Source organism: Phasianus colchicus, chromosome Z (genome assembly GCF_987193195.1).
Source record: "Phasianus colchicus chromosome Z, bPhaCol1.hap1.1, whole genome shotgun sequence".
Lineage (NCBI taxonomy): Eukaryota > Metazoa > Chordata > Aves > Galliformes > Phasianidae > Phasianus > Phasianus colchicus.
In genome coordinates, this window is record NC_143476.1 from 1,001,877 (window position 1) to 1,028,236 (window position 26,360).

At 40.7% G+C, this 26,360-nt stretch overlaps 1 protein-coding gene across 1 annotated transcript; it reads right to left on the reverse strand.

Annotated features, from left to right (window-relative positions):
* Window positions 1-1,653: 1,653 nt before the first annotated feature.
* MELK (maternal embryonic leucine zipper kinase) lies at window positions 1,654-26,134 on the reverse strand. Its single transcript, XM_090131274.1, is given in 16 exon segments — window positions 1,654-2,121; window positions 2,663-2,766; window positions 6,650-6,691; window positions 6,693-6,819; window positions 7,270-7,361; window positions 9,009-10,057; window positions 13,993-14,111; window positions 15,409-15,495; window positions 16,095-16,569; window positions 17,050-17,118; window positions 17,689-17,791; window positions 18,585-18,681; window positions 19,815-20,196; window positions 20,410-21,038; window positions 23,071-23,214; window positions 24,324-26,134. Coding segments are annotated over 6 exon segments (645 nt in total). The 5' UTR covers window positions 9,111-10,057; window positions 13,993-14,111; window positions 15,409-15,495; window positions 16,095-16,569; window positions 17,050-17,118; window positions 17,689-17,791; window positions 18,585-18,681; window positions 19,815-20,196; window positions 20,410-21,038; window positions 23,071-23,214; window positions 24,324-26,134; the 3' UTR covers window positions 1,654-1,943.
* Window positions 26,135-26,360: the final 226 nt, after the last annotated feature.

Genomic DNA, 26,360 nt, shown 5'->3' on the forward strand with positions numbered 1-26,360 from the left:
TAAAGTTTAAGGGACTTAAACTTCATTGCTGCGGTGTTGTTTTTAGGCCCATCTCAGGGCATGGGTCTGTGGGTCCCCCCACCCCATCAGTCATGGAACCAGGCTGAACCAGGCCTGAACCATTGGCACACATTCCATGCACATCTGTCAGTTAAAGTGATCGACCAGGCTGGGCTCACATTGCAGTCTTTCCTTGCATTTGTTGGTCAGATTTGTTTGTCATCATATGTTCCTGTGAAGTGTTCCTCATTTGTGACATTTTGCATCTGAAAAGTTCTTGACCAGGTACACAAAACATTTAGTAACATTTTTAACCTTCCCTTGAAATTCACTGAAAACATTCCCAATTCTTTCCCTACCTGAAGAGCGTCAAAGTGGTAACTTAAAGTTAGAAAAAAGTGATGGAGACTTCTACCTTGGTCAGCCATTCTGATGAATATATCCTTCTGGTTCATGCATTAAGGGCTTGGGATCATTGTAGCCCCTGTAAGTAGCTTCTGGATGAGAAAGTCTCATCCAGGAAAGAGCCAATAATATGGCTTACATACAGCACAGACCACAGTTCCTTTCGTAAAGGAAAACCTGCAGCACAATGCTGTGAGCCACAGCCCCTTTCTAGGTGTTAGTGGGCATTTGTATGCAGAAAAGCTCCAACAGAACTACCCTCTGACACTGCTGCTTCGTTGGATATCAGTGTGGTTGTTGCTCACGTTCTCATGCATTCCCGATGCAGGCTAAAGGTATAACTGCACAACAGAAAAAATCAAGCTTGGAGATGTACTGTTTTATAATGGATATCCTAACACCTCTATCAACTCCTATGTTTCCTTCCCAGTTCTGCAGATCTCAGAAGTTACTTGTATTAACCTAGAATCAGTCCTTGCCTTTTACACTCAGCAAAGCTACCAGCATTTGAAGAGGCTGTGGGAGAGTCTCTCCAAGTGTACCTGACCATTAAAGACAATAAGTTAGTGAGTAAGTGATGGAAACCAGTCCTGGTCAGACCCACTGATCAGCAGGGCCATCTGAGAGCGTAGAAATGTTTGTTCCAGCAGGGTTGTCTGGCCTAAGGGGTCTGCGCTTCTCTGGGTTATGTGCTCAGCTTTGTTGCAAAGGGCGAGTAGGGGTTGTATCCCCATCTTGGGCAGAGACCTTGGGCAGCCTGGCAGGAGGGGTGTGGGGCAGGAGCAGCTGCAGGAGGCTGCCACACTCTTGGTTCTCTGTGCACACCTCACACCATCCCTTCTCAGCTGCTTGCAAAACCTAACAGAAATGTTTCCTTCATTCACAGCAACTTAAAGGTGCTAAATTACTCTTAACATAATGACCAGGGAACACAGGAGCATCAGAAAGAACACTCACTTTTTAAGCATCACAGAGGCTTAGTAATGAGCTGTAGCAATGTTTTACATAGGATCACAGTTTAAGTCCTGGCCCTCTCGACTTCCCATTTATTGAAGATGGCTCTATTTGGTATGGCACTGAGCACATATTTCAACTCTGTGATCCACAGCTGTGACTTAGTTAATGATCTCAATAAATCCTACTTAAACAGAGACAAGAAGAGAATTATGCAAATGCATTTCTGTACCACATCTACTTGATAACTGAAATCGTACCATAAATGAGCCTCAGCATATCAACACCAATAACTTTCTTTTTATAGCAGATATGAAAAATGGGGCAGTGGAGCTAGGGGGTAGTTTAAGGAATTTTATTCCAGTCGAGTTACAACTGCAGAACGTATAGCAAAAGTTGACAGTTTTCGTAAGAAAAGGAAAGATGCAGTGGGCATATACACAAAGGGAGTGGTTAAAACTGTAAGAGCTGACAAGATTTCTCAAATACAGCTGTGAAGGAGATTACAAATTACATTCCCAAACTGATTTTTCTAAAATGATGATTAAAGTCTCAGTACAACATTGTGGCTTTCTGAGCAGCAGTCACACTTGGCAGCTGGATAAAATGTCTTCCACCAGCCTCTTGTAGACCCAAGCATCTCCTCTCAGCCTCTGTCTCCTGATACCAACTGCTTCATTCTTACTGACCTGACACACTTCTAACTCAAAATTCATAGATTCTTTGCCAAAATCTGGCTTTGTTTGGCATTTCAAGGTGTAGCTGTACAAAACAAAGGAGAAGCAGAATTATCACTTAATCATGTTTCAAAGCTAGCGTTGAACAATTTTGAATGAATAAAAACACTTCATTGAAGTACCTTCAGAGGTCCCTTCCAACTCTGAGGATTCTATAATTCTGTGATCTCTTGGCCAGGTATTTGTGTGTTTTAACTACCAAGAATGAGTGTTACAGTTACACACAGTCTCTCCCAGTTGTCTGTGACTGTATTATAGCTCACCTTTTGTACTTACAGTTTTACAGGGGCAGACAACACTCACATCGGCCTCTAAGTGTTACATCATCATTACTGCTTCGTATTTGTCAGAGAGCTCTATGGGAGTTCATTTAACTCATTTAATACTGTTTGCATCGTGTGGACAATTTTTAATGCACATATTCATTTACTGTTCCCTATGCGTTTTCTAAAATTATTGTATTTTATAGAGTCAGGCAGAGAAAGCAAATTAAAATATTTGCCTTAAGGGCTATGGAACTGACTATTTAGGCACGTACAAGGTGAAGCCATTCTTTTTCCACTTACCCCTTCTTAATGTATTCCACTTGCTTCTTTGAAAGAACAGAGATTATTTCATTCAGCACTTGGTCTGGATTCAGTAGTTGAGTCATGGTAACATTATAGTGTGCCTAAAAACAGTCAGCTCATTAAAAAAAAAATAAAAAGAATCAGAATATAACTTTTTCCTAAAACTTAAGATACTACGGAAACTTTCCATCCTGAAAGCTGAAGAACATCTAAGCATATAGACAAATGCTTCAGCTCCCCAGCATCCCCAGGATGATCATCGTTAAAACACTGGAGTAATAGCAGGAACACTAACCAACAACTTCTCGACAATTAATATCAAAGCATTACAAGTTCTAAATCAGCATAAAACCCAAAGTAGCAGTGATGGGCCAGGGAAGCATAGAAACAGGTATGTAGCCAGAAGTGCTCGCTTGACAGGATGACAGAAGACAGCCATGAACCCATGTTTCGAGTATCCTATGACACTACCCCTATTGCCTATACTGTGTTGCTTTGCTGGGACTGAGTGCTTCAGATGTCAAGGAACACACAAGGTTCAATGAGGCTTTTCTAGCCCTGAAGTATCATAGTGCAAAAAAAACCCAACAAAACAAGGTACTTTCCAACCTTAAGTTTATGGTTGCAGTTTTGTTTGTTTATATCATGTCTAATACTACATACAGCAGATTTGTCCACTAAGTAACTTCTGCAACTTTCAGACATCCACATGTAGGAAGAGACAGAGTACACCAATTGTCATGTCATGAATGCACAAATACTGTAAACTGTCATAAAGACAGATCAGAGAAGACAGGAAGATAAAACAGCTTGAGAAAAGAACATAGGTTGTGGATGTAAAAGGCAGAGGGAGAAAAAAAAGAAAAAGAAAGTTCTTCAATTTCCTTTTCAACCTAGAACACGCAGGACTCCTTTCTGTAACATCTGCAGGAAAAATTACATAAAGTTTTATCTTCCACTGTTGTAACCTAGTGCCCACAGAAGTGCATCAGTGACCTTGCATAATGCTATGGGCAAGGGAAACTGATGCAGAATGATAAAAGTGTCTAGAGGCAAAAAACCTCACTTACGTTTGTTTCTGATTACTCATCATCCTGAATTATTGGTGTAGTCTGGACGCTTGTCAAATTAGCTCTGTAGCTTTGTAGTCCCAAATGTCTTGAACTTGTAACAATGCCATATTTTACAAAGCGCCGATTGGATAAGCTTCCAGATAAGAATACAGAAGCTAAACTGCATTTAACCAAACTGCAAAATACAAAGTAATCCTCTTAATACAGACAGCCTTGCATGCATCAACCATGAGACAGCTGAGTTCAGGATCTTGCATGGAAGAAACAGCAGTACTGAGGACAGCAGTCCTAGACTTCAGGAGATCCAACTTTGACCACTTCAAGTGCCTAATATCCAGTGAATTAGAGCACTGAACGTAAGGGGGTTCAATAGAGCTGGTAGACATTCAAGCACCACTTCCTCCAAGCTCAATTGGAGAATCCTTATTGGGTAAGAAATCAAACGCAGGTGGCAGGAAACCTAGAAGGATGAGCAAGGAGCTCATGGGAAATCTCAAATGGAAAAAGAAAAGTCTATGAAATGTGAAAACGGGTCTGTCCTCTTGGTAGAAATATATAAAGGACTCTTGTTAGGGCATGCAGGGTTACAATAGGGAAGGCTAGGACACTCTTGGAATTAAATCTGGTGAGGAAGGTTAAGGACAACAAGAAAGGCATCTTTAAGTAAATCAATAGCAAAAGGAAGATGAGGGAAAATGAGGTCCCACTACTGAGTGCAGAGGGTGTCCTGGCAACGAAGGACACTGAGAAGGTGGAGTTATTGAATGCTGCTTTTGCTTTAGTCTTTACTGATAAGATTGCCCTGCAGAATCCCAGACTCTGATGGTAAGAGAATGAGTCTGGAGAAAGGAAGACTTCCTGATGGTCAAGAAGGATCTGATTAGAGGTAGGCTAGGCAAACTCAGTGCACACAAATCCATGGCCCTTGATGGGATGTACCCACAAGCAGTGAGGGAGCTGGAAGAACAGACTGCTGAACAACTCTTTCATTTTTAAAAGCTCACAGAGAACAGGATAGGTGCCTGAGGACTGGAGAGTAGTCAGTGTCAGTTCACTCTTCAAAAAGGGCAAGAAGAAGCCAAGAAACTATGGGCCAGGAAGCCTCACCTCTGTCACTGGGAAGATGATGGAGTAGTTTATTCTAGATGTCATTTCCAAGCAAGTGAAAGAAAAGAGGGTTATCAGGAGTAGTCAGTGTGGGCTCACCAAAGGGGAAATCATGTTTGATCGATTTGGTACCATTTTATTTTATACATCCACATTTATTTTATCCACCCTATTTATTCTATATATATCCACAAGTCTACGGATCCCAATGAGACTCATCCCAGAGTCCTAATGGAATTAGCTGATGTAGTCTCCAAGCCACTCTTGATGATATTTGAAAAGTTGTGGCCATCAGGTAAAGTCCCTGGAGACTGGAAAAAAGGTAACATCATACCCATATTTAAAAAGGGGTAAAAAAGATGACCCAGAGAACTATCGACCTGTCAGTCTCACCTCTGTGCCAGGAAAAATCATGCAGCACATCCTCCTGGAAGCTAGATCTAGACAGGCTGGAGAGTTGGGCAGGGAGGAATTTAATGTGACATAACATGGGCAAGCGTAGAGTCCTGCATCTGGACCAGTGTAGGTTGGGACTGACCTGTTGGAGAGGAAATCAGGGGAAAGGGACTTGGGGTCCTGGTGGACAGCAGGATGACCATGAGTCAGCACTGTGCCCTTGTGGACAAGAAGGCAAAAGGCATCCTGGGGTGTAATAGGACTGTGGTTAGTAGGGTGATTTCAGTGGTGATCAGCATCAGGACAAGAGGCAGTGGGTACAAACTGGAACACAGGAAGTTCCATACAAGCTTTACTTTGAGGGTGTCAGAGCTCTGGAGCAAGCTACCCAAAAAGTCTGTGAAGTCTCCTTCTCTGCAGATATTCAAAACTCCCCTGGATGTTTTCCAGCACTATTTAATGTAGAGAACTTGTTTTAGCATAGGCTGGACTAGATGATCTTCAGAGGTCTCCCTTCCAGACTCCTTGATTCTGTGATTGTACTGGAGATGTCCCTAATAGTTACAGCTCCAGAAGACAGCTATCTGAAGAGATGCATCAATTTCTTTTATGGAACTGTTTATGCCTTCATAACAGCCTTGTTTTCACATGAATAGTATGTTTTTTGAACATGTCATCTACCAATTCAAATATAAATTCCTCTCAAGTGATTTATATGATTCTGTTCACTACATGGAAAAGTCAATGTATGAAGATTCTAAAAATCTAAAAACGATGTTTTGAATTGACTTTGCTAAGTGTAAGTTCTTAATTTCATGTAAAAGTGTTCTACGCAATGCACTAAGTAATTACTTTTTCTAAGGCTATTTAAAGAAGTGGAAGTAAAAAAAAAAAAATGGCCTGGGTGCAGAGACATCAAAACTTTGAAAATCAAAAGTCACACTGACAGCATCAGAAATTCTTTCACCAGCTGAATTTATTAATCTTTGAATCTTTAATCTTGGATTCTGTTGAATTCCAGACAAGATGCCAGAACTCCTTTCCAAGTGTATCACTCCTGAACTATGGAAAACAGCTAACAAGGAATGTTATCAAAACTTCCTCAAACCAGAGGAAAAGCTAGCAGTATGCCTACAGAAATAACATGATTAAATATGAGATGGCATACAAAAAGCAATGGTCAGCCCTCTCCCATGATGTGCTGGTGAGTCATCTGAGCTGAAGCCAGCACTAAATCCCTGGGCAATAACAGGACTACTATATTAATAGAAAAACAGAATGAGCAAGTGCAATTTTCTATAGAGTGCAGGCAACTCAGATCACAGAGTTTTTCACAAGGCCATTCCTAATAGTATTAAATGTGTTCAAGAGCTATCACTCCCATAAAATATTTCTCTAGCAAACATACCTTAAGTTTTCTTGGCACACATCTACTGAATTGCTTTTTTTTTGCCTGGTGTAAGCATTGTAATCACTTTATCTAGGCCTCTTTCAAGACTTCCAGGTAGTTTGGCCTTTCTCTTCTTTTGGCTGCTATCCACATGAGCTAGGTTGAGACCTACATCCACAGAATGACACCTGTTACAAAACCAAATTAATTAGTTGCTCTTCCTCAGCAATCAGACAGTAGTTATTTCAGATGCACTATTAGAATATCATCAAATCAGAATGAAGAAAACGAAAGGAAGTGTTGTGTATTATGAGAATTTCTGCTTACAAGCTAGTTGAGCTTTAAGTTCAGAGATGCATTTTAAAATTGCAGCACTCTGGGAAAATGGAACAAGATGGGATTTATGTTATGGCAAATAGGAATGCATTCTGAAGATGAGTGACTTCTAGCTTTATTATTGTTATTATTATTCCCTGCTTTCAGTGTTTCCCAGTGAATATAGAAAGAGGTTCTAGGAAACTTTTAACCAAGAGAAAGGAAATGTAGCTTGCTGTTGTGAACAATGCTTCCTAGGCTGTTCACTGATTAAGGTAGCACTGCTCATAACCAAAAACATATATAGATAATTGGACATTTACCTCCTCTCAGGAAGAACCTCAGTTGCTGTCAGTTCATACGAATTTGTTGGTCTTTTGGGCTTCTTAAATGTAGTGATTGTTGTGAACTGGCTCTGTGAAAGAAAGTATCCAAGCCAAAGCAGGTATGTTTTTGCAGTAGAGGATTTATTTTTCTTCAGTCAGGATTTCTCACGATTAGCAATTATTTTTTTAAAGCCAGCCTCCTATCTATCTCTAGTCTGCATCTTCAGAGTGATAAAATAGGTTTTAACAACAACAAGACTACAAAAGAAAACTAACTGATTCTCCTAGAGCTCTGTGATTCATGTCTTTGAGGGACCGGTGCAGTTCAGTACTACATGTTTGGAAGGCATGAGGATCAGAACTGCTTTCTTGCTCTTCCACTGGTCTCAAGACAACCACTGAGGAATACACTATGTCAGAAAATTGCATTCCACATCAAAATTGCATTCCACATCAAGCATTCTCCTTTATGTGAAAGGTGTGAATTACATTATCACAGTTAATACTACATATTAGGTAACAGCCTAAGAAGTTCTATTATCCACATGTTGGAAAAGAGTTATGTGAAGGCAACTCAATATAAAGCTCGAAGATTCAGCTTTACATAGCAGCAGTTGGCCCCAGACAATGATGTTCTCAACACTTCCAAGAGATACTTCCACCATTTATTATTATATCTCTAAGTACTGCTTTAACCTATCCTGAATGTAAGAACTTCCAATAGAACAACAAAAATATTTTAATTGTTTAACTCTCAGGAATATCTAACAAAAATGAGCTGAAATCATACTTCTGCACTTCTCATTTAGGAAATACCTACTTTTACATTTTAAACTTACCATAAGACCAACATCACAAGTTACCACATGCAGACTTAAGACAAAAATGAAACAAATGAAACCATTGTGAACAACTAGCCTTCGTAATGCACTTCGTTGAACACTTAACAAAGGAAAGTGATATGTTCAGTAACCCTTAATAACATATTAGCCTGCAAAGATTGAGCATTTCTGAACAATATTCCCCAGCATTTGGAACAGAAGAATCTTCAGTTGTAAGAAATGCAATTTCAAAGGGCAGAGTTAACATGTACAGTGCCAACACTACGGCTGAGGACAAACACTTTTGTAACTCAGAGAAGCTGATATAGCATGGACACATTTCTGTGGTCCATCACATAAATGCAGGTGTTTACATTGCTAGCCTAAGTATTTTCAATGCCAGACCGAATAGATATATGAAAGTACAGGTATGCTATCATGAGGAATCCAGTAGATTACATTTCATCTAGAAGCAAGATGCAGTAAGAGTACACTTAAGTAAAAGCATACCCTTTTCTTTAACTCAAAATAACAGCCTAGAAAAAAACAAAAATATATAATGAACATTGAAGAAATTTTCTACTAGATCTCCATGGAAAGTGGAACTATGTGGTAGTTTTAGGAACACAGCACTTGTCTCATATCTGCATGCATCTAAAGGCATGCTCCTTGTGAAACTGTGAGATCTTCTATAATTAATGGACAAGTAACATGCCCTGACATATGGTTAAACCACTTGCAGTGCACTGTCAGATGTATAGGCTGGTGAATATATGTGCTGTGACCAAAAAAACCCCAAACCTAAATCTTCCAGAAACAGAAGTTTAGGATCTACAAGTATTGTGTTCATATTTCAATTTTAAAAATGCCTAAGCTACACATGTTCTAGGTTTTCATTTGTTAGATACAACATACATTTGGAAGTAGGTGTCTGAAGGGGTATGCCTTGTACTTGCTTTTCTGTCTCACTCTTTGAAAAGGAGGCCTTTGGAGCAGGAAGTGCAAAGGGCAGCTCATTTCTTAATGCTGACTATGCATCAACATTCTCTTTGTTTGCATGCTTCTTAGATGCCACTTTTCTTGTCACTGGAGTTGACAGTGTGAATTCCGTATCACCCAGCTGAGTATCATGCTTTGAATGCTGCCAGGTATTCCAATCACATCCAGAGAAGTTACTGTCAAAAAAATTCTAACATCTAACCAGGTCAGACACAATGCTTATAAAAATATCATACACTACTTGTCTATTGAGCAAAATAGTTAAACACTCTTCAGTACCTCTGATTCCCTCCTAGAATGAGTTTGCTTCTTATAGATTATCAAGTGCCATTTTTTTATTTGTTCATCTAAATTCTACATTTAGGATTACTCCTCACCAGCTTATCTAAACATAGCTATGAATTATCACTTGGTTTAGCTGCAAAATTTGAATTGCTTCACTGTGGATTTTCTTGTCCGATACAGAGAGATTGAATTTCTATCGGTACCTTTAAAGCTCTGTCTACCTCTTGCCTAACTCCAAAATCTTATTAACTGTGCCTTATCACTTTCCATTTTGTTTTAAAATTCTCACTGACTCCTTTACTCGTTTCCTTACTTGCTGTTTCTGTGCAAACCAAACACTGAAGTTAAGGTTCTCATCAAACGAACCATGGCCTTCAGGTAGAAGGCATCAAAACTTATGCTCAACATATTTCTTTGCTCAATCTGTATCTCTCTTTGGTCAAAGTCCACTTATTAAATATGTAATAAGCATTATATACAATGAGAAGTAGATTTCTGGATTAAGAATTGTATTTTTTTCTGTGAGAAACTAGCACTAGATCTTCAGACACCTGCTTTGTTCTGAGAGTATTTAGAATAAACTCTTCTAGTGGAGACTCTTCAAACAATGAAGCTGCATCAGAAAATTCCATGGATCCAAATGCATCTGGCACATCTTCAGGTGTCACAGCCTTTTCAGACTGAAAAGAAATGTTCAGTTGAGATTCTTCTGCAGGATTAAAAGGAAGTTTCATCAGAAAAAAACAATATCAGTAAAATCTAAATATGATTGCTTTGTAAGTTCCTAACCGTGGCTGACAGCTAATGGAAGTCCACATGCCAGCAGCCCAAAATTTTATATTATGTTCTTGATATCGTATTTGTGGATTTGACATTCATATCAAGAGCAGAATTATTCTTGTGCCATCAAATTCACAGAATCACAGACTGGGTTGACAGGGACCTTTAGAGGTCATCTAGTTCTACACTCTTGTTCAACCAGGGTCACCTAGAGTGGGTTGCCCCAAACTATTTGTCAGCTTTTGAAAATCTCCAAGGAGGGAAACTCCACAACACTTCTGGCCGATGTTTGACAGTGCTCAGTCACCCAAGAATTTTTTCCTGATGTTTAAACAGAATCTCTTGCAGTCAGTTTCTTCATATCCTGCCACTGGGCATCAATGAAAAGAGACTGGCTGCACCTTGTTTGCATCCTCAGTCCAGGTATTCACTCACAATAATAAGATCTCCCTAAGCCATCTCTCCTCCAGGCTGAACAATGCCAAGTTATGTGAAAGGTTCCGTTCTCTTGCTTTCTTGTCTTCACATGAGACCAGTTCTAATTAGAGGCATTGCTGTTTGGGTATTTTGGCAGGTTGAGCATGTATTCACATGTGTTATCTACAGACAGGAAGGTAAAGTTTGTTCTGACTACTGTAGAAGGACTAATAGGCTGCTGTGCTATGTGGGCATGATTTTCACAATTGTATGTGAGGGCATAATGCATTTTTTAAATAGCAGTACTAACCAGCCCTAATTTACCTGGCACCCATTTCACAAGTAGAGATAGAGTAACTTCACTGTTGCCGAACCCAGAAAAACTAATTATCTGGGTGTGAAAGACTAACTCACTATGATCACAGAAATCACATTATACCTATTCAGCAATTCTTATGATACCTGATCTGTTATGTAGAACTAGTAATCTTAGAACTCATCAGTATTACACAGCAGCTGTATGAACTGAAATGTTTTACATGCAAGTGAATCAGATGCATAATAATGTATTTATTTGGAGAGCTTGTCTTTACACAAAATAGCATGTTCAGCTAGCTAGCTAGCTAGCAATTTTACACAGAATTCTAGAGTTCAAATAATGATTTGTATTATGGCTGTAATACTACTGAAAGCTTTCAAGTTCATCAAACATAATTATCACCAGCACCACAGATAATTTCACATTATATATGTGATCACAAGCAACCTGGCAACCTCAGACGATTTCCAACGCACTCCACATGCACTTTGCTACTGAAGTACAGGAAAAGGAATGCACATCAGAAATAGCTACAGCAAAAACCATTTAAGAATCCAAGTCTCCAGAAAAAAAGTAAACCAAATTCTCTTCAGGATTGTGTTCTAAAAGGAAACAGATTAGGAAGATGAGCTTTTCCCCCCTTTGACACCTTACACTCATGTAAGGTCCATGTAATTTCAAAGCGTGCTGCCCAAATGAAGACGGAGGATGCTTCATAAGGCCTTCCTTACTAAGCCAAATAAAACAAGTAAGGTACCAAAATATTTAGAGCCAAACATGGAAAGGTGCTCTAAGAAGGTAAGCATTACAAGAGACGATCGGGAATGTTTACACAGTCCAAACAATGCACAGTTTTAGTTCCACAAGCCAAGAGGAATGTGTGTGGTACTCACAGTGCACCATGTACACTGCTTATTCCAGTCACGCTACTTCGTAGGACCAGCACAGACTGCTAAAACATTTCAATGAGCGGTCTGAATTGTCTGGAATACAACAGTTCAGTTTGAAGGGATCTTCACAGATAGTGCAGTTGCCTCACCTCTTCAGGTCTAACTAAACCTTAAAGCATATAAGAACTTAAAGCATAAGCCTTAAAGCATAGAAGATCTACTCTGCTCTCATTGACACACCATCTGAAGTACTGTGTCCAGTTCTGGAGCCCTCAACACAAGGACATGGAGTTGTTCAAGCAGGTCCAGAGGAGGCCCACAAAGATGATCAGAGGGTTGAAACACCTCCCCTGTGTGGAAAGGCTTAGAGAGTTGGAGCTCATCAGCATGGAGAAGGCTCCAAGGAGACCTTGTAGTGGCCTTCCAGTACCTGAAGGTCCCTACAGGAAAGATGGGGAGGGACTTTTTATAAGGGTACGTAGTGACAGGACAAGGGGAAGTGGCTTTAAACTGGAAAAGGGTAGATTTAGACTACATATTAGGAAGAAATTTTTTACTGTGGGGGTGGTGAGACGCTGGAACAGGTTGTCCAGCAAGGTTGTGAATGCCTCCTCCCTGCAAGCATTCAAAGCCAGGCTGGATAGGACTTTTGAGCAACTTGGTCTAGAGGGGGGTATCCATGCCTATAGCTTGGGTTTGGAACTAGATAATCTTAAAGGTCTCTCCCAATCCATACCATTCTATGATTGTATTTTATGATTCTATATTCATAAGGCTATTCTTGTTCTCTAATTTGTTGTGCTACTTGAATAGAATAACCTTGCACAAAACTTGCACAAAAGATGCAGTTAAATTTGCTGAAGCCTAAGGACACAGACTGCTGGACTTCCACCCAGCTGCAAGTAGGGAAGGCCACAGAGCTTACTCTAACTGCAAGATAAGGAAGTAAGAAAGATTAAATGGAGACTCTGCAAGCATTGGCAGATCTTACAGTCCTGAAGATTGGAGAAAACAACCCACTAAGAGACAGTGAAAAGAACCAATCCAGAGCAGAAAGATCTCCAACCTCAATAGTACTATTGGTCTACATGGCTGAGCAACAGGTTGGGAACATGCAGCAAAAGGGCATTTCTTTGCGCAAGGTCCTTCTTCAAGGGCAATCACCTCGAGTTGTCTGTGTAACTTCAACTCTGTATGGCTTTTATTTTTTTTGGTGGGGAACCAACCACCACCCTAAGAAACCTGTATCAGCAGCTGGCCACACTAACAGTAAAGAAATGTTTCCTATTGTCTGGTCTGAACCTCTCCTGGTGCAACCCTGTGCCATTCCTGCTCCTCCTGTCATTGGTTCCCAGGTAAACATAGCACCTTCCCATGCACTTCACTCTTCACAGAGTTGCAGAGAGCAAAGAGGTCATCTCCTGGCCTTTTCTTTTCTGGACCATGCAATGCAAGCACCCTCAGCCTCTCCTCAGAGCACACACCTTCCGGTCCTGTTAGCAGCTTTGTTCCCCTCCTCCTGGCTGCCAGGGCACACCACTAGCTCATGTTAAACTTGCTGTCATCAGCACCTCTGGACTCTGTCCTGAAGTATTGCTCTCCAAGCACTTGTCTCCTACTCTGTATCTTTGTCTATCCTTATTCCATTGCTGATACAGTGTCTGGCATTTTCCTCTGCTGAACTCCATGCCACTACTGATTGCCTAATGCTCTGATCTATCTAGATTCTTCTGCAAGGTCTCTCATCCCTCCAGGGAGCCTCCAGCACTTCCCAGTTAAATATAATCAGATATTTTAAAAAAACCTGCAGAGGATGCATGCCTCTCCTGCATCCAAGTCACTGATTGAAATGTTGAACAGGATTGGCCCAAAAATGGAGTGTTGGGAACACCACTAGCGAGTGGACATAGCCCCATTCACTATGACTCTTTGAGCTCTGCCACTGAGCCACCAGTCCATCTTACATTTGGATGACTTGTCAGGAAGGATGCCACGAGGGACAGGATCAAAGGCCTTGCTGAAATCTAGAAAGATTACATCCTCTGCCTTCATACACTAATTGGGTGGCCTTATCACAGAACAAGATTTGAAGACCAAGACTGCACACATCTCTCTTACTGATGTTTAGGCCACCAGACTGTTTACCCAGGCAGAGCTTTAGCACACAGAAGCATTTTTACCAGAATGTATGCTGAACTCTAAAACTTACCCCCAGGCTTGCTGACTGTGTTGTACTGGCATGTCCTGTTTGTGATGAAATTCTTAAGTGCCATAAACCTTCTTGGATTGAAGCAAGAGATAGGTTGCTGACATGTGGTCATAATTCCACTAGAAAACAAGAGTATTTAGATCTCTTCAGAAAAGTTGTCAGTACAAAGAAAGCTTAGTGTTCTAAACATTTCTGTATGTCTGGAATATTTTCCCCTTGATCTGCAACCTTCATGTTTGATCACATTAGGGTAGTTTCAGACCTTAAGTGTTCACACAAGTTTAAGACAAAGAAGCAGACTACTCTTGTTTTTGCTTGAGAGCTGTACAATTGTTGAAAGTGAAAACTAAAGCTGGTGCCAGAATCTCTCTACTGAAGTGAATGGCAAAGCTTCTATTAATGCATTTTGCACAGTATTTAGTTGGAGTCCCATTTTTGGAGGCCATGTTTCAGCCCAGCTCCGAGGAGCATCAACATACAACTTGATTTTCAGCAGCTTTTTGACTACTATGAGAACCATGGGTAGTATGCTTGATAGACTCACAGTGTAGTACAATTAGCTTGAATTACTTATAAGGCATTAGAAGTCCTTTGATAAAGCACTGTGAAAATATCACAGACTAATATGGAAGAACTTCTTCCCCTTTTAGGTAGGTTGTTCTCATTATTTCCTGTACCTGAAGAACAGTAGAAATGACTCCACAAATGATTTCTCCTAGGTAAAAATTACATTTTATATCTATTCCTACCAAAGTTATATGGAAATCTTAACAATCCTTCCAAATTCTACCACTTTCCATTTAATAGAAAGACAATTCAATTTCAAGAGACAATTTTCAGATTCAGATTAAAGCCAGAGTATGCATCATGTTTTAAATCTCTTCTGCAGCTTGGAATGTTATTATTAACATTTATACAATATCTCTAGAAGCACCCAGTTTAGCTTTTCTCATTTATTTTCAAAAGTTACTGGAATGGATTCATTTCTTTAAGAATTTGTGAGTTGTAATTTCCAAAACTTGTTTGGTTGTCTGAGTGATGTGTTGATATTTTCCACTTATTAATGAAACATTTCAAAGCAGTGAGTTAAGCCAGGACATGACATCTGTTGTTCATCCATAAGTTTCGGTTTTGAGTTTATCTGGACTTCCAGAGATTCATAAGGATTTTAGCATGGTAGAAAACAACAGAAAGACTTAGAAAACAAAATCAAAGGAGAAAAATAGAATAAATGTGAACTTCAGAAATGTAGTTATTAGCTACAGATAGACTATGGAGTTCTGCAGGGTACCTTAGCTCCAAAAGGTATGAAATATTTCATGTTTGAGAATAAGTGAGCATGAGAGTCTGTTAATACAGTAAGGTTATTTACTGTAGTAGTCAGCTTAAATACAATGAATTACATATATTTATTACCTCTGATACTAATGCTGATATACTCTCTCTGCTCTGGTTGTGAAACACAGAAAGCTCTGTTACACAGTCTTCATCAAGGTGTCCCAGCTGCAAGGACAAGACCTATACTGAAGAAACAGCTTTCAAGTCATCTGACAGAGCCAAATTTCACCATGATAGTTCTCTAATATGCAGCAATCAAGTCAATAGTTAGCCACCATTTCAGATTTTCTATTTTAAATAGTATCAGGACTAAATACTGCAAGGAGTACACAGAAAGAGTCACCAAACTTCAGCAACAGGTCACTCTGTGGCAACAGGTTCTGAATTCAAGTACAAAAGCCTGTCAGCAGATGAGATTTTCACTAGAGCTGAAGTTACACTTCTATCTCTTCTTAATTATTCAGTTATATGGCATGCACAGCACACTGTGATGTCTGATCAGCACAGCTATTCTTCAGAGAAACAGTGGCACCCACTGGCCAGCAGCAGCCATTGGCTGCAAATACACAGCAACTTCTCAGTATCTACAGCAAGAATCTCTCTTATACATCCCAATTCCCACCCCCACCCCAACCCTGCTACCCCAACCTCTCACACATGTCAAACAATTGAGAGAATAAGGAGTTCCAGAGAATCATAGAATGGCATGATTTGGAAGGGATCTTAAAGATCATCAAGCTCCAAGTTGCAAAGTTGCAACTTACCAGATCAAACTGTCCAGGGCCTCATTCAACCCAGCCTTGAATATCACCAGGGATGAGACATTTGCACCTCCTGTTTTATTCTCTGCACCTCTCAGCATGGGGCTGCCTGCAAACTTTCAGAAGGTGCACTCTTGTTCCACTCTCTCTGTCACTGATAAAGATGTTGAAGATCCCAAGAAGGAGCCCTGAGAGACACCACTTGTCAGCAGCCTCTGAAGAAATGTATTGTCACTCCCATTCTGTGAGGATGCCAGTGGTCCAGAAAAGATTCTAGAAAATACTTAGGCTTCTTTGGGTATATGTACTTACTGGGTATTTACTTTGCCACTGAACAGCATCAGAATAACCTTGCAAGGATGATTTAACAGGTGTAATCCACTTCTTTGGGCCTACTGGGCAGCAATATTCAAGCTGTTACTTATATCACTGAGAAGAATGGGAGACAATTCTTCTTTTCCTAAGAACTTCAAGGTGCCTAGAAGCACAAATAGAAACCAGCAGTATTTATCCACTTCACCAAAAGGAAGGTCAAACACCTGAGCTATGAAAAGCAGCTATAGAATAATGGTTAGAGTAAATGTTCCACGAGCATTTTGTACTTGAGACTGCATAGATATAGCCCAAAGGCGTACTTAGTACGTTCCGCTTCCTTTATGAAACATCTTTTGTTTACAAATCACTTTTAATTACAGCACAATTAAGAACATCCAAATGCAAGCTGCTTGAAGACTGTTTAATTATTAAAACTGTAATTATTTCTATAACCAGTAACTAGTACCGTGTTATTATTTGAGAATTTTCAGCACAAGGCAATTCTAATCTTTTCTCCAAGGATTTAAGGCGTGGAACCATGTAACTTGTTTAAACACTGAATATTTTCTAAGCACTCCATCACCGTTTTGAGCTTATGCAACAGTATTTTGTAGATCAATCTGAATAGAAGCAGCTCTTTTACCTGTAGCAGTTGGTTAAGTAGCAGCATGCTGCTAGATGAAAGCCATTTTGGAACAGTGTATTTTCCTCTCTGCAGTAAAAAAGTTATTTTCGTTAACTAAAATAAGAGAGGATTTAGAATGAACCTTGAACAACTAGCTCAGAAGGAACTGTTAAATTATTTGGATGATATTGACATCTCTTTTCTTTCAAAGTGTAGGAACAGACATATGCAAACTCAGTTCTAAGAATAGCTTGAATAAATTTAATGATAAAATTAACATGTACTTGGCTGAGGGCAATGCTGGAAGGGAAATTGCTCACAAGAGCTACAAAATGCATAAGATCACACCAGACACACTTTGTTCTAACAACAGTTATGGCACACAGTCAATTTCCTTAAGTCTTCCCAAAATGAAGTGATGTGGAGCATTACAGGGAAAAGAACACTGAACACAGATGCTATGATCCTGATTAGATTCAAGCAGTAGACTTAAACCAATTCTGAGTTTTAGATTCCAGGATATTTCAGGATCTCTAATGTGTGAAATTAAATTACACAACAATGCCTAGGTGTCTGCATTTCAAGCACTTTTCAGATCACAGCCACATAAAATTAAAACAAATTCAGTGCAGAAATAGCAAGCCAGTATCTTAATACCTGTGAGATTGTCCGTTTTTTACAGTATTCTAAGTTCTGCAACTTGCTCATCCCAGTTCACTTAAACAAGTTCCTCCAGTTCAAGCAATGCAGCTCTCGTCTCCTGTGTGCATCAGACAGATAGAACTAAACAATGCAGAAACAATCTTTGACAGCTTTAAGAGCTCCATTCTGCTTACAAACTCTCAGTCCAAAACTATTCACAATTTCAAGGAAATGAAAACCAGAAGCAGTTGGATCATTTTCCATTGGCCACATTCTGCATCTTGGAGTAATGATCAGCACAAAGGATTTTCTGCAGTCCTGCAGAAATTGATAAAGTCCTAAATACAAATGGACAAAGTCTCAGTGCACAACATAGTTCATACCAGACTAAAAAAGCCATGCCATTTGATTAACATGCTCAGGTTGTTATGCACTCTGAAAGGAAACAGATCCAACTGCTGAATTCAAAGGCAATCAATGGGGTCCTACAATTCCTTCCGATTCTGGAGCAGAACTTTGCTCTTCCTAGACATGAGAAGAGCTGGAATTTAATAACATTCATTTCTGGTAAATCAAATGATATATTTATATTTTAATACAGGTAGTATAGGGAGCAACCAGTTGAAGAACCAGATACAAAAATCTAGCCCATTGCAAGTAAATACTTCTCCTTAAATTTAATATGCTATCATATTATATAACCAGACTACAGTGCCACATAGGCCAACCAAGTGTAGAACCAAATCCACAAAATACTGATAGACAAAGCAGCAGAAAAATGGGACAATATTCAGCAGACAGGCCTTTCCACACCAGCACAGCTCAGCATGTTCTGCCATCAGAAAAGCAAGGCCTCTTGTCATGCTCAGCTATTTCCCTTCTCAGTGTATTCTAGCACCATTGATACCTACTGTTATCCTCCCGTGGAGTGCCATCACATAGTCATCACCAAAAAGAAGAAACCCACACAACAGCATATAGTATTACACCCATGCTCCAAATATCTGCCTAAAAAATAAAAGGACAAGTTTACAGACCCAAAGCACCTAAAACAGCTTACTGATAGATTGTATTGTCTGCTCTTGCCAAAGGCCACGTATAGCCCATGAAAAGCTGGCTCTTTCCCTCAGGAAAAAAAACCTTATGGTCCCAGAGAAAGCACACAACCCTAATTCAATTGTTCTTCCACTCAACTTAAAGCACTACTAAAACCAGTATCTTCATCTTATCTCATCATCCTGCTGCAGTACCTTATATCTACAAGGATTTCACTGGCAAAAATGAAATCAAACCCATCACAAGGATTTGGTACAGTTATGTGTTACTGGCTACTACGAGAGCTGTCAGCAGTCAACTGTGAGGCTCTGCTGCTGTTCTGTTTATCTATAGGCATAACAATGTTCATATACCTCACAGTGCAATTCTCACTTTGACTGTAAAGAAAAAGGAGGCTTGAGAGGCAGTCTGTGGAAAACAAACAAATATAGCAAGAGTTAGAAGCCAACAACAGTGGTGCAATTGTACCTGAAAGAATTGCTCCATCTTTTACAGCAGAGCAATTTAAGAAGTATGAGGGCATTCCAAACTATACCAGTTTGGACAGAATAACAACTGCAAGTAGTGGGTTCCAAAGTTCTAGACATTAAATCAAAGCTGGAAAAGCTCTTTACATTTTTGCCTCTCAATTTTTAGTATGTTGTGCCTTACAATGGAAGCAAGTCTTCACACACAACTTGGAAGCTAAAGACAAGTCTGACAAAACATGTAAGATCCTGAGACTGCACAAAAGTTTGACAAATGATGGATAATTAACAGAGCAAATAGCTCTTTCAAAAACTTAGTAACAGAAGGAGATCTCTGAAGTTGCTGTTTTGTAGAACCCTAAAGCAGGGAACAATTGGTGGAGACAGATAAGGATTAGCCAGAGACAAACCAGCTAGCTGTGTGGACTGAGGCCAATTGCACTTTTCAGTCTGTGGCCATTGACAGCTTCTGAGAGCTACTAAGCAATGCAACCCAGCAGAATCCAGGAGGGAAACCAAGTGAGTGTATCTGAGCTCCACTGCTTTTAAATGCCCTGTGGGAAGGGAGAGAGGGGAGAGGTGTAAAACAAACAAACAAACAAAAACTGGTCTATATACCTCTGAGCCAATATATGCTTTGCCCTGGATTAGCTCTGGTGCTGTATATGGCTGGGCTTCCTCAGCATGTGTTCAGATGGTAATCAAGGCCCCCCTAAAATAACACAAAAAATAGAAAAATTTGCTTTAACAGAGTTTATGCTTTTTGGTAATGACACTTCAGAAGCCTCAGAGGCTTCTTCTCCTGTGCATATTTTCATTCATTGTATATTTTGCTTTCATTCAATAGGTGACCTCACTAAACAAATATTGTCTAAGACCATGAGTATTGTATAAATGTACAGATCACAAGCTGCTCACTTATCTTATGTATCCTTGGCATGATGCATTATGTTCCTTAGCTGATCATCTACTAAGATGAACTGCCTGTGCAAACACAAAACTGAGAAAGAAGTTATGCACGAGCTATTGTGTTTGAGGCTCACTGGTCATTTAGAACAATTTAATGCAATAACTTTACAAACTTTACAAAGAACAATCGATATAATACTTCTTTATTCAGAGTATTTTATTACTTTACTTGGGTTTTGTTCTAAACAGGTCAGAGCAAGATGACATTATACCATTGAGACAAGAGCCTGTTGGTCTTGATTACCTGCAAGAAGCTCTAACTTTGGCCAGGAAAAGTGATTTGAGAATAAGTAATTCTCTTTGAATCAGTAAGGCAGTCTTCCCATTAAATTCTTTCTTACCAGCACCCATCTTGCATGTTAAGTAAAGGCTCCTAGAAATCAGTTTTAAGATAAAGAAACAATTCAGTTCAAGCATATACAACCACATCTGTATGTCACCCGCAAAACTCATTTGGTTCTATCCATAATCTCAACCTACATACAGTTCCTTAAAAGAGATAATGGCATGCCAACCCAATGCTCCTATTACAGACTGTTGCATAAGACAGGAGATACACCTACAAGATTATTTACAGCTTAGACTGTGAAAATAGGAAGTCTAGGTAGAGAAAAGAATATAACTGTGCTTCTGAGCTATCTGTTAACCACTCTCACACAGCTAAGGCCCTTCCAAGCAAGATGTGATTGCATGTCAACCATAGAAACAGCTTGAATTTAGTGTGTTTGGGCAAGTCCCTGTTGCACACTGTAGTAAAACATGCATTACTTGGGGCACATTATATATGATTTAAGATACTCTTACTTTTGGGTTTGCACAGAGTCCAAAGTCTATCAGCTTCAAATTATGCTTCTCATCAATCAACAGATTTTCCTGGTGAATGAAAAAGCAGTCAGGAATGATTTTCACCTGAATGCCCAAGGAAACATATTTTCTCTTCTGTTATTTCTTGTTGTGGTCAGTGGTTAGCAGGCTACTAAAAGCCCTCTCTCTCTCTTAGAGATCTTTGCTGACTGTGAACAAGTACCCATTTTCCCAAATCCCAGGTGGGAAATACTAATATGTATCTGTTAGAAAGGGCCTGGGGACTAGGAGGACAAGTGGTGATAGACCACAAGCTGAACACAAGCCAGCAATGTGTCCTGACAGAAAAAAAAAGTGCAACAATATAATTGGCTGCATTAAAAAGCAGCACATCCAGACCAGGACAAGTCACTCCTGCTTCACACTCATTGGACCACATCTACAATACTGTATTTAGTTTTTGGCCAGGAAAGATAACAACATGAAGCAAATTTTGTGGATGGCCTCCAGTCTGTGTGGGGAGCTGGAGCTCCCACTCAGTGAAGAGAAAATGGGGAGAAAGATGTTTGTTCAGAGTGCAGAGGAACCTCATGGCAACTTCTAAACGCCCACAAGGGAGGCATGAAGACAGATTGAGAATCTGTACAGCCGGTCACGGTGGGATAGTGACAGAAAACAGTAATTCATTGAAACAGCAGACTGGATATAAGGAAAAAAAAACTTCTCAAGCACTGAACAGATTGCCCAGAGAGAGCACGCAGCCTTATCCTTGAGAGAGACTGAGGATGAAAATGGAAAAAGCTCTGAGAAACTTGATCTCAGGATTCTTGGAGCAGCAGGTTCAGGCACAAATCTCTAGAAGTCACCTCCATTCCAAATTACTGTCTGAGCCTATGAATCCATCAGCTTTTCAGCTGGAAGTCAATTCCTTCCAAAAACTATAGACAATGCTTTATTTTTCAGAGGGGAAAGGTTCTTTAGATACAGGGATTTCATAAGATGCCTAGGAAAATGCTTGTGCTGTAATGATTTGCTTTACTCAGCAATATCAGCAACTTAAAAAATGCAAAGTTCTAACCTATTTGTGTAGAAATACTCAAACCTTCCAGTACCTAACCTGTGCTTAAAGACTTCAGTGACAGAAAATCCATTGGATGGAGCCAGAGGCATGCATCTCATCCCATATTCTCTGTATAGCCACCATTTGTTTAAAGGATCACTCTTCCTTGAGGCACAAAACTAGAGCAGTTTACGTAACAGACTGACACTACAAGGGCTCTCTTGATACAAACTGCAACAAAGGGCATAAAGAAAGTGTGAAATCAACATTCATATCAGATCCATGTCTCTGTTCCACTCCTATTAGGAGCATGATGCTTTACTCCCCTTTCAGAGGAAGATACTTCTTGACGGACAACAAAATCCAGCTCAGCTGCAGAACATAGTGTACAGTAGTAATAATTATCTAACATTTTCTGTAATGAAAGAATTCTAAGCACAGGATAATGAAGGGTGTCTGAGTTTCAGCTGGGATGGAATGTTTTCTTCAGTGTCTGATATGATACTACAGTTTTGTTCTAGATTGCACACTGATGCTTGTAGTTACTGCTAGGCAGTGTTGTACAGAGCCAAAGTCATTCTCAGTTGAGAGCCCAAGGAAGTGAGAAGGAACAGAATTAGGATAGCTGACTTAAACTGGCCAAAGGGATATTCCATACCATATGACATATTGTGGAAGGAGTTTTGAAGAGGGTGGAAGTTCATGTAAATCTCTTCAACTACTAGGAAGCTAACTGGACATTGATTGGTAGATAGTGAGCAACTGCTTTTGCATTCATCATAACTGTTAGCCTTTTCCTTTCCTCTATCTCAGTAAATAATTTTATTTCAACCCATGAGTTCTACTTTGTCTTGTTTTTTCCCCCCTTCAATTCTCTCCTGCAATTCACTGGAAAGGAGTGGATTGAGTGAAGTACTGTGTGATGCTCAGCCACCTGCCAGGTTAAACCACTACAAAAGGATAACTTACTCTCTCTCCCAATGGAAAAATAAAAACACGTTCATTATTATTTATGAAAGACTGAATACAGTTCAGGCTTACTGGTTGGAGGTCTCTGTGGGCATAACCCTGACTGTGAACATAAGCAATTGCTGAAACAATCTGTCCAAAAAAGACTCAAGCTTCCTCTTCTGAAAGGTGATCCTTAGAAACAATGTAATCAAACAGCTCCCCTCCAGGACAATACTGTAATGAGAAAGGTAAAGTTATCTGACAATGTATATAGAATGTATCAGAGAAAGATAAATAACAATGAGAGCACAGAAAGCACAGTACAGCATGTACAGGATGCTCTTCCATTCTCCGTGCTCAATCAGAGCAGTAGATCAGTGCTCCAGTTATTGCCCTGGGCCATCACCGTGGCAGACCACACAAGCTAAGAAATCTGACCCTTGCCTCCAATTTTGTAACTGATGCATTGCACAAATCACTTAGGAGATGACAACAACTTGGGGGCTCTGGTGTCCTGCAGACCTTGCAGATGCTACTTTAAAAAACTGAAGTGTAAGTTAGGAATTAAAACCAGTTAACTTACTGTGAATGCTGATTAGTGGCTTTTACAAAAAGACAGAATATATAACATTTTATACTTAATTTTAAAACCAATGAATCTTGAACCCATTCGCCATTGAGATATTTAAGAATCACTGCATTTCAGCTTTATTTTTATATTATTGTCTATTGCTAAAGATAAAAACAATAACCTTAAGCGTGGCAGAAACACTGTTTCCTACCTCTAAGACCACGAATATTTTCTTTGATGTCTCTATTACATGATACAATGGGCAAACATGCTGATGACTTAAGTTCTTCATGGCATCAATTTCTGTTTTAACATGAGACATGTAATCCTTAAGAGACCATAAAAGCAAGCTATGAAATTGCTAATTTGACATATCAGGTACCACATCTGACTATTGTGGAACATAAGATATCAAAACATATATGTGAACAGTACACAATTCAACATCAACTCCACAATGGCTGACATTACTCCCATAGGAATTCTGGAACATATCTGCAAAAATTGAAATGTAAAATATCTAGTATTTTCATTAGCATTTCGTTAAAGTTGCTGTAATAATGTTGAACTTCCTCCATTTTACAGCCAAAGAGTATTGCCCTCTGAACAACAAGAAACAAGATTTGTGGTGCTCTGTTGAACTTTTTCCAATCCTACAACATCCTTCAAAAAGACTAGTAGGCTGCATTTCTATATACCACTTTCCTGTGTTCTTGAGAACTCCACAACTCCAACAGAAGATGTTATCATATTTAAATATCTTTTCGCTTACCCCTAAAGCAACTTGTCCATGATTTTTATTGCAACTTTTTCACCAGTAAGAAGATGCTGTCTGAGTTTCACCTTTGCAAAACCACCTAAAATTCAAAACACAGATGCTTAAAGTTGAGTGTGAATTCTTCTCTAATATAATGTTACAGGGAAAGCAGAGTACCTACCATACATTGTGTGTAATGTTTTAATTACAGGAAGAGGTGATCAGCATAATCCCCAACTGGTTTCAAAATGCAATTTCAAGTTTATACACATGAAACCTGACTTAGGGATCTTATAAGAGCAGTAAATCTATTCTCAGATAAAGAGGGAGGTGAGTAAGACTGTTAGGCATGCTGTTTTTGTACAAAGATCACGCTTACCCATTCCAATTGTTTCATGTAATTCATAGTACTTGAGAATTGCCTAGCATTGCTGACAGACAATCTGAATTCTGCAAGAACTTGAGATCCTCCAAGCACCTGCATTCACATCCTACTTAGGACACACTCTTAGAAGCAGAAGGGGCACTTCTGGCAGCTCCAGCACTGCCCATCTCCTCACCAAGGTGCATCCCTTTTCACCTAGCAGTAACAAATTGCACTGCATGGCTTTGACTTCCCTTATGCTAACAGTACAGAACACTGCTTAAAGCTTCATGCCACAGCAGCAGCAGGGTTGGACTGCAGCTTTAGAATCATAGAATCACAAGGTCAGAAACAACCTGCAAGATCGTCTAGTCCAACCATCCTCCCACCACCAGTGCTACCACAAGCACTAAAGCAGATCTCACAGCTCCTCATCCAGACGCCTCTTGAACACTGCAGGGACGGCGACTCCACCACCTCCCTGGGCAGCCATTCCAGTGCCTGACCACTCTGAGAGAAAAAGTTCTTCCTCATGTCTAACCTAAACCTCCACTGGTACAAATCATGGCCATTTTCTTGGGCCCTGTTTGTTGCCAAACCCTCCTCATCACAACCTCCCTTCAGGAAGTTGCAGAATGCAATGAGGTCTCCCCTGAGCCTCCTTTTCTCCAAACTAAACAATCCCAGCTCCCTCAGCCGCTCCTCATAGGACTTGTGCTCCAGACCCCTCACCAGTTTCGTTGCCCTTCTCTGGACACACTCCAGGGCCTCAATGTCTTTCCTGCAGTGAGGGGCCCAAAACTGAACACAGCACTTGAGGTGCGGCCTCACCAGTGCTGAGTACAGGGGGATGATCACCTCCCTGCTCCTGCTGGCCACACTATTTCTAATGCAGGCCAGGATGCCGTTGGCCCTCTTGGCCACCCGGGCACACTGCTGGCTCATGTTCAGCCAAGCATCAGCCAACACCCACAGCTCCCTTTCCTCTTCACAGTCATCCAGCCACTCATCCCCAAGCCTGTAGCGCTGCATGGGGTTATTGTGGCCAAAGTGCAGGACCCGGCACTTGGCCTTGTTGAACCTCATTAGGAAGCAGCGGGAGGCTTTGCCCAGAGGGCTAAGCGGCCCAGCAGCACTCTGTCCGTTAGCAGAGCTGTCACAGCTCCGGTCTCACCCCGCGCGCCACTCCGGCACAGCGCAGCCCGGCCCCTCTGCAGGCCGCCCGAGGAAGGGCCACTCCGCCCGCTGAGCCCCGCCGCCTCAGCGCAGACACACGGAGCGCTACTCCCAGCCCTCTTTCCAGGCTACGCGGCCTCCGCCGAATACCGGAACTGAGCTCCGACGGCTGCCGGGACCGCAGCGCCGGGCCGAAAGAGAGCGGGGCAGCCGGCAGCTGCACAGAGCGCGGCCAGCCAGCAGCTCGCCTTTGAACTTCGCTGCCGGAACGCTCGCTTCCGGCCAGGGGAGAGGATGGACCAATCACCGCCGCGCCGAAACCGGAACTGCTGTTGTCGCGCAGTGCATGACGGGAGGAAGGTAGAAACGGCAGGGGTGCGGTGCCACAGCGGCGCCATGTTGGGTGGGTCTCCGGCTCCACTGCAGCGCCGAAGGGAGAGGGAACGCGGTGGTGAAACTGAGTTTATGCAGCCCAGGGAGGCCTGGATTGCCGCCTCACGCATGTTAATGAT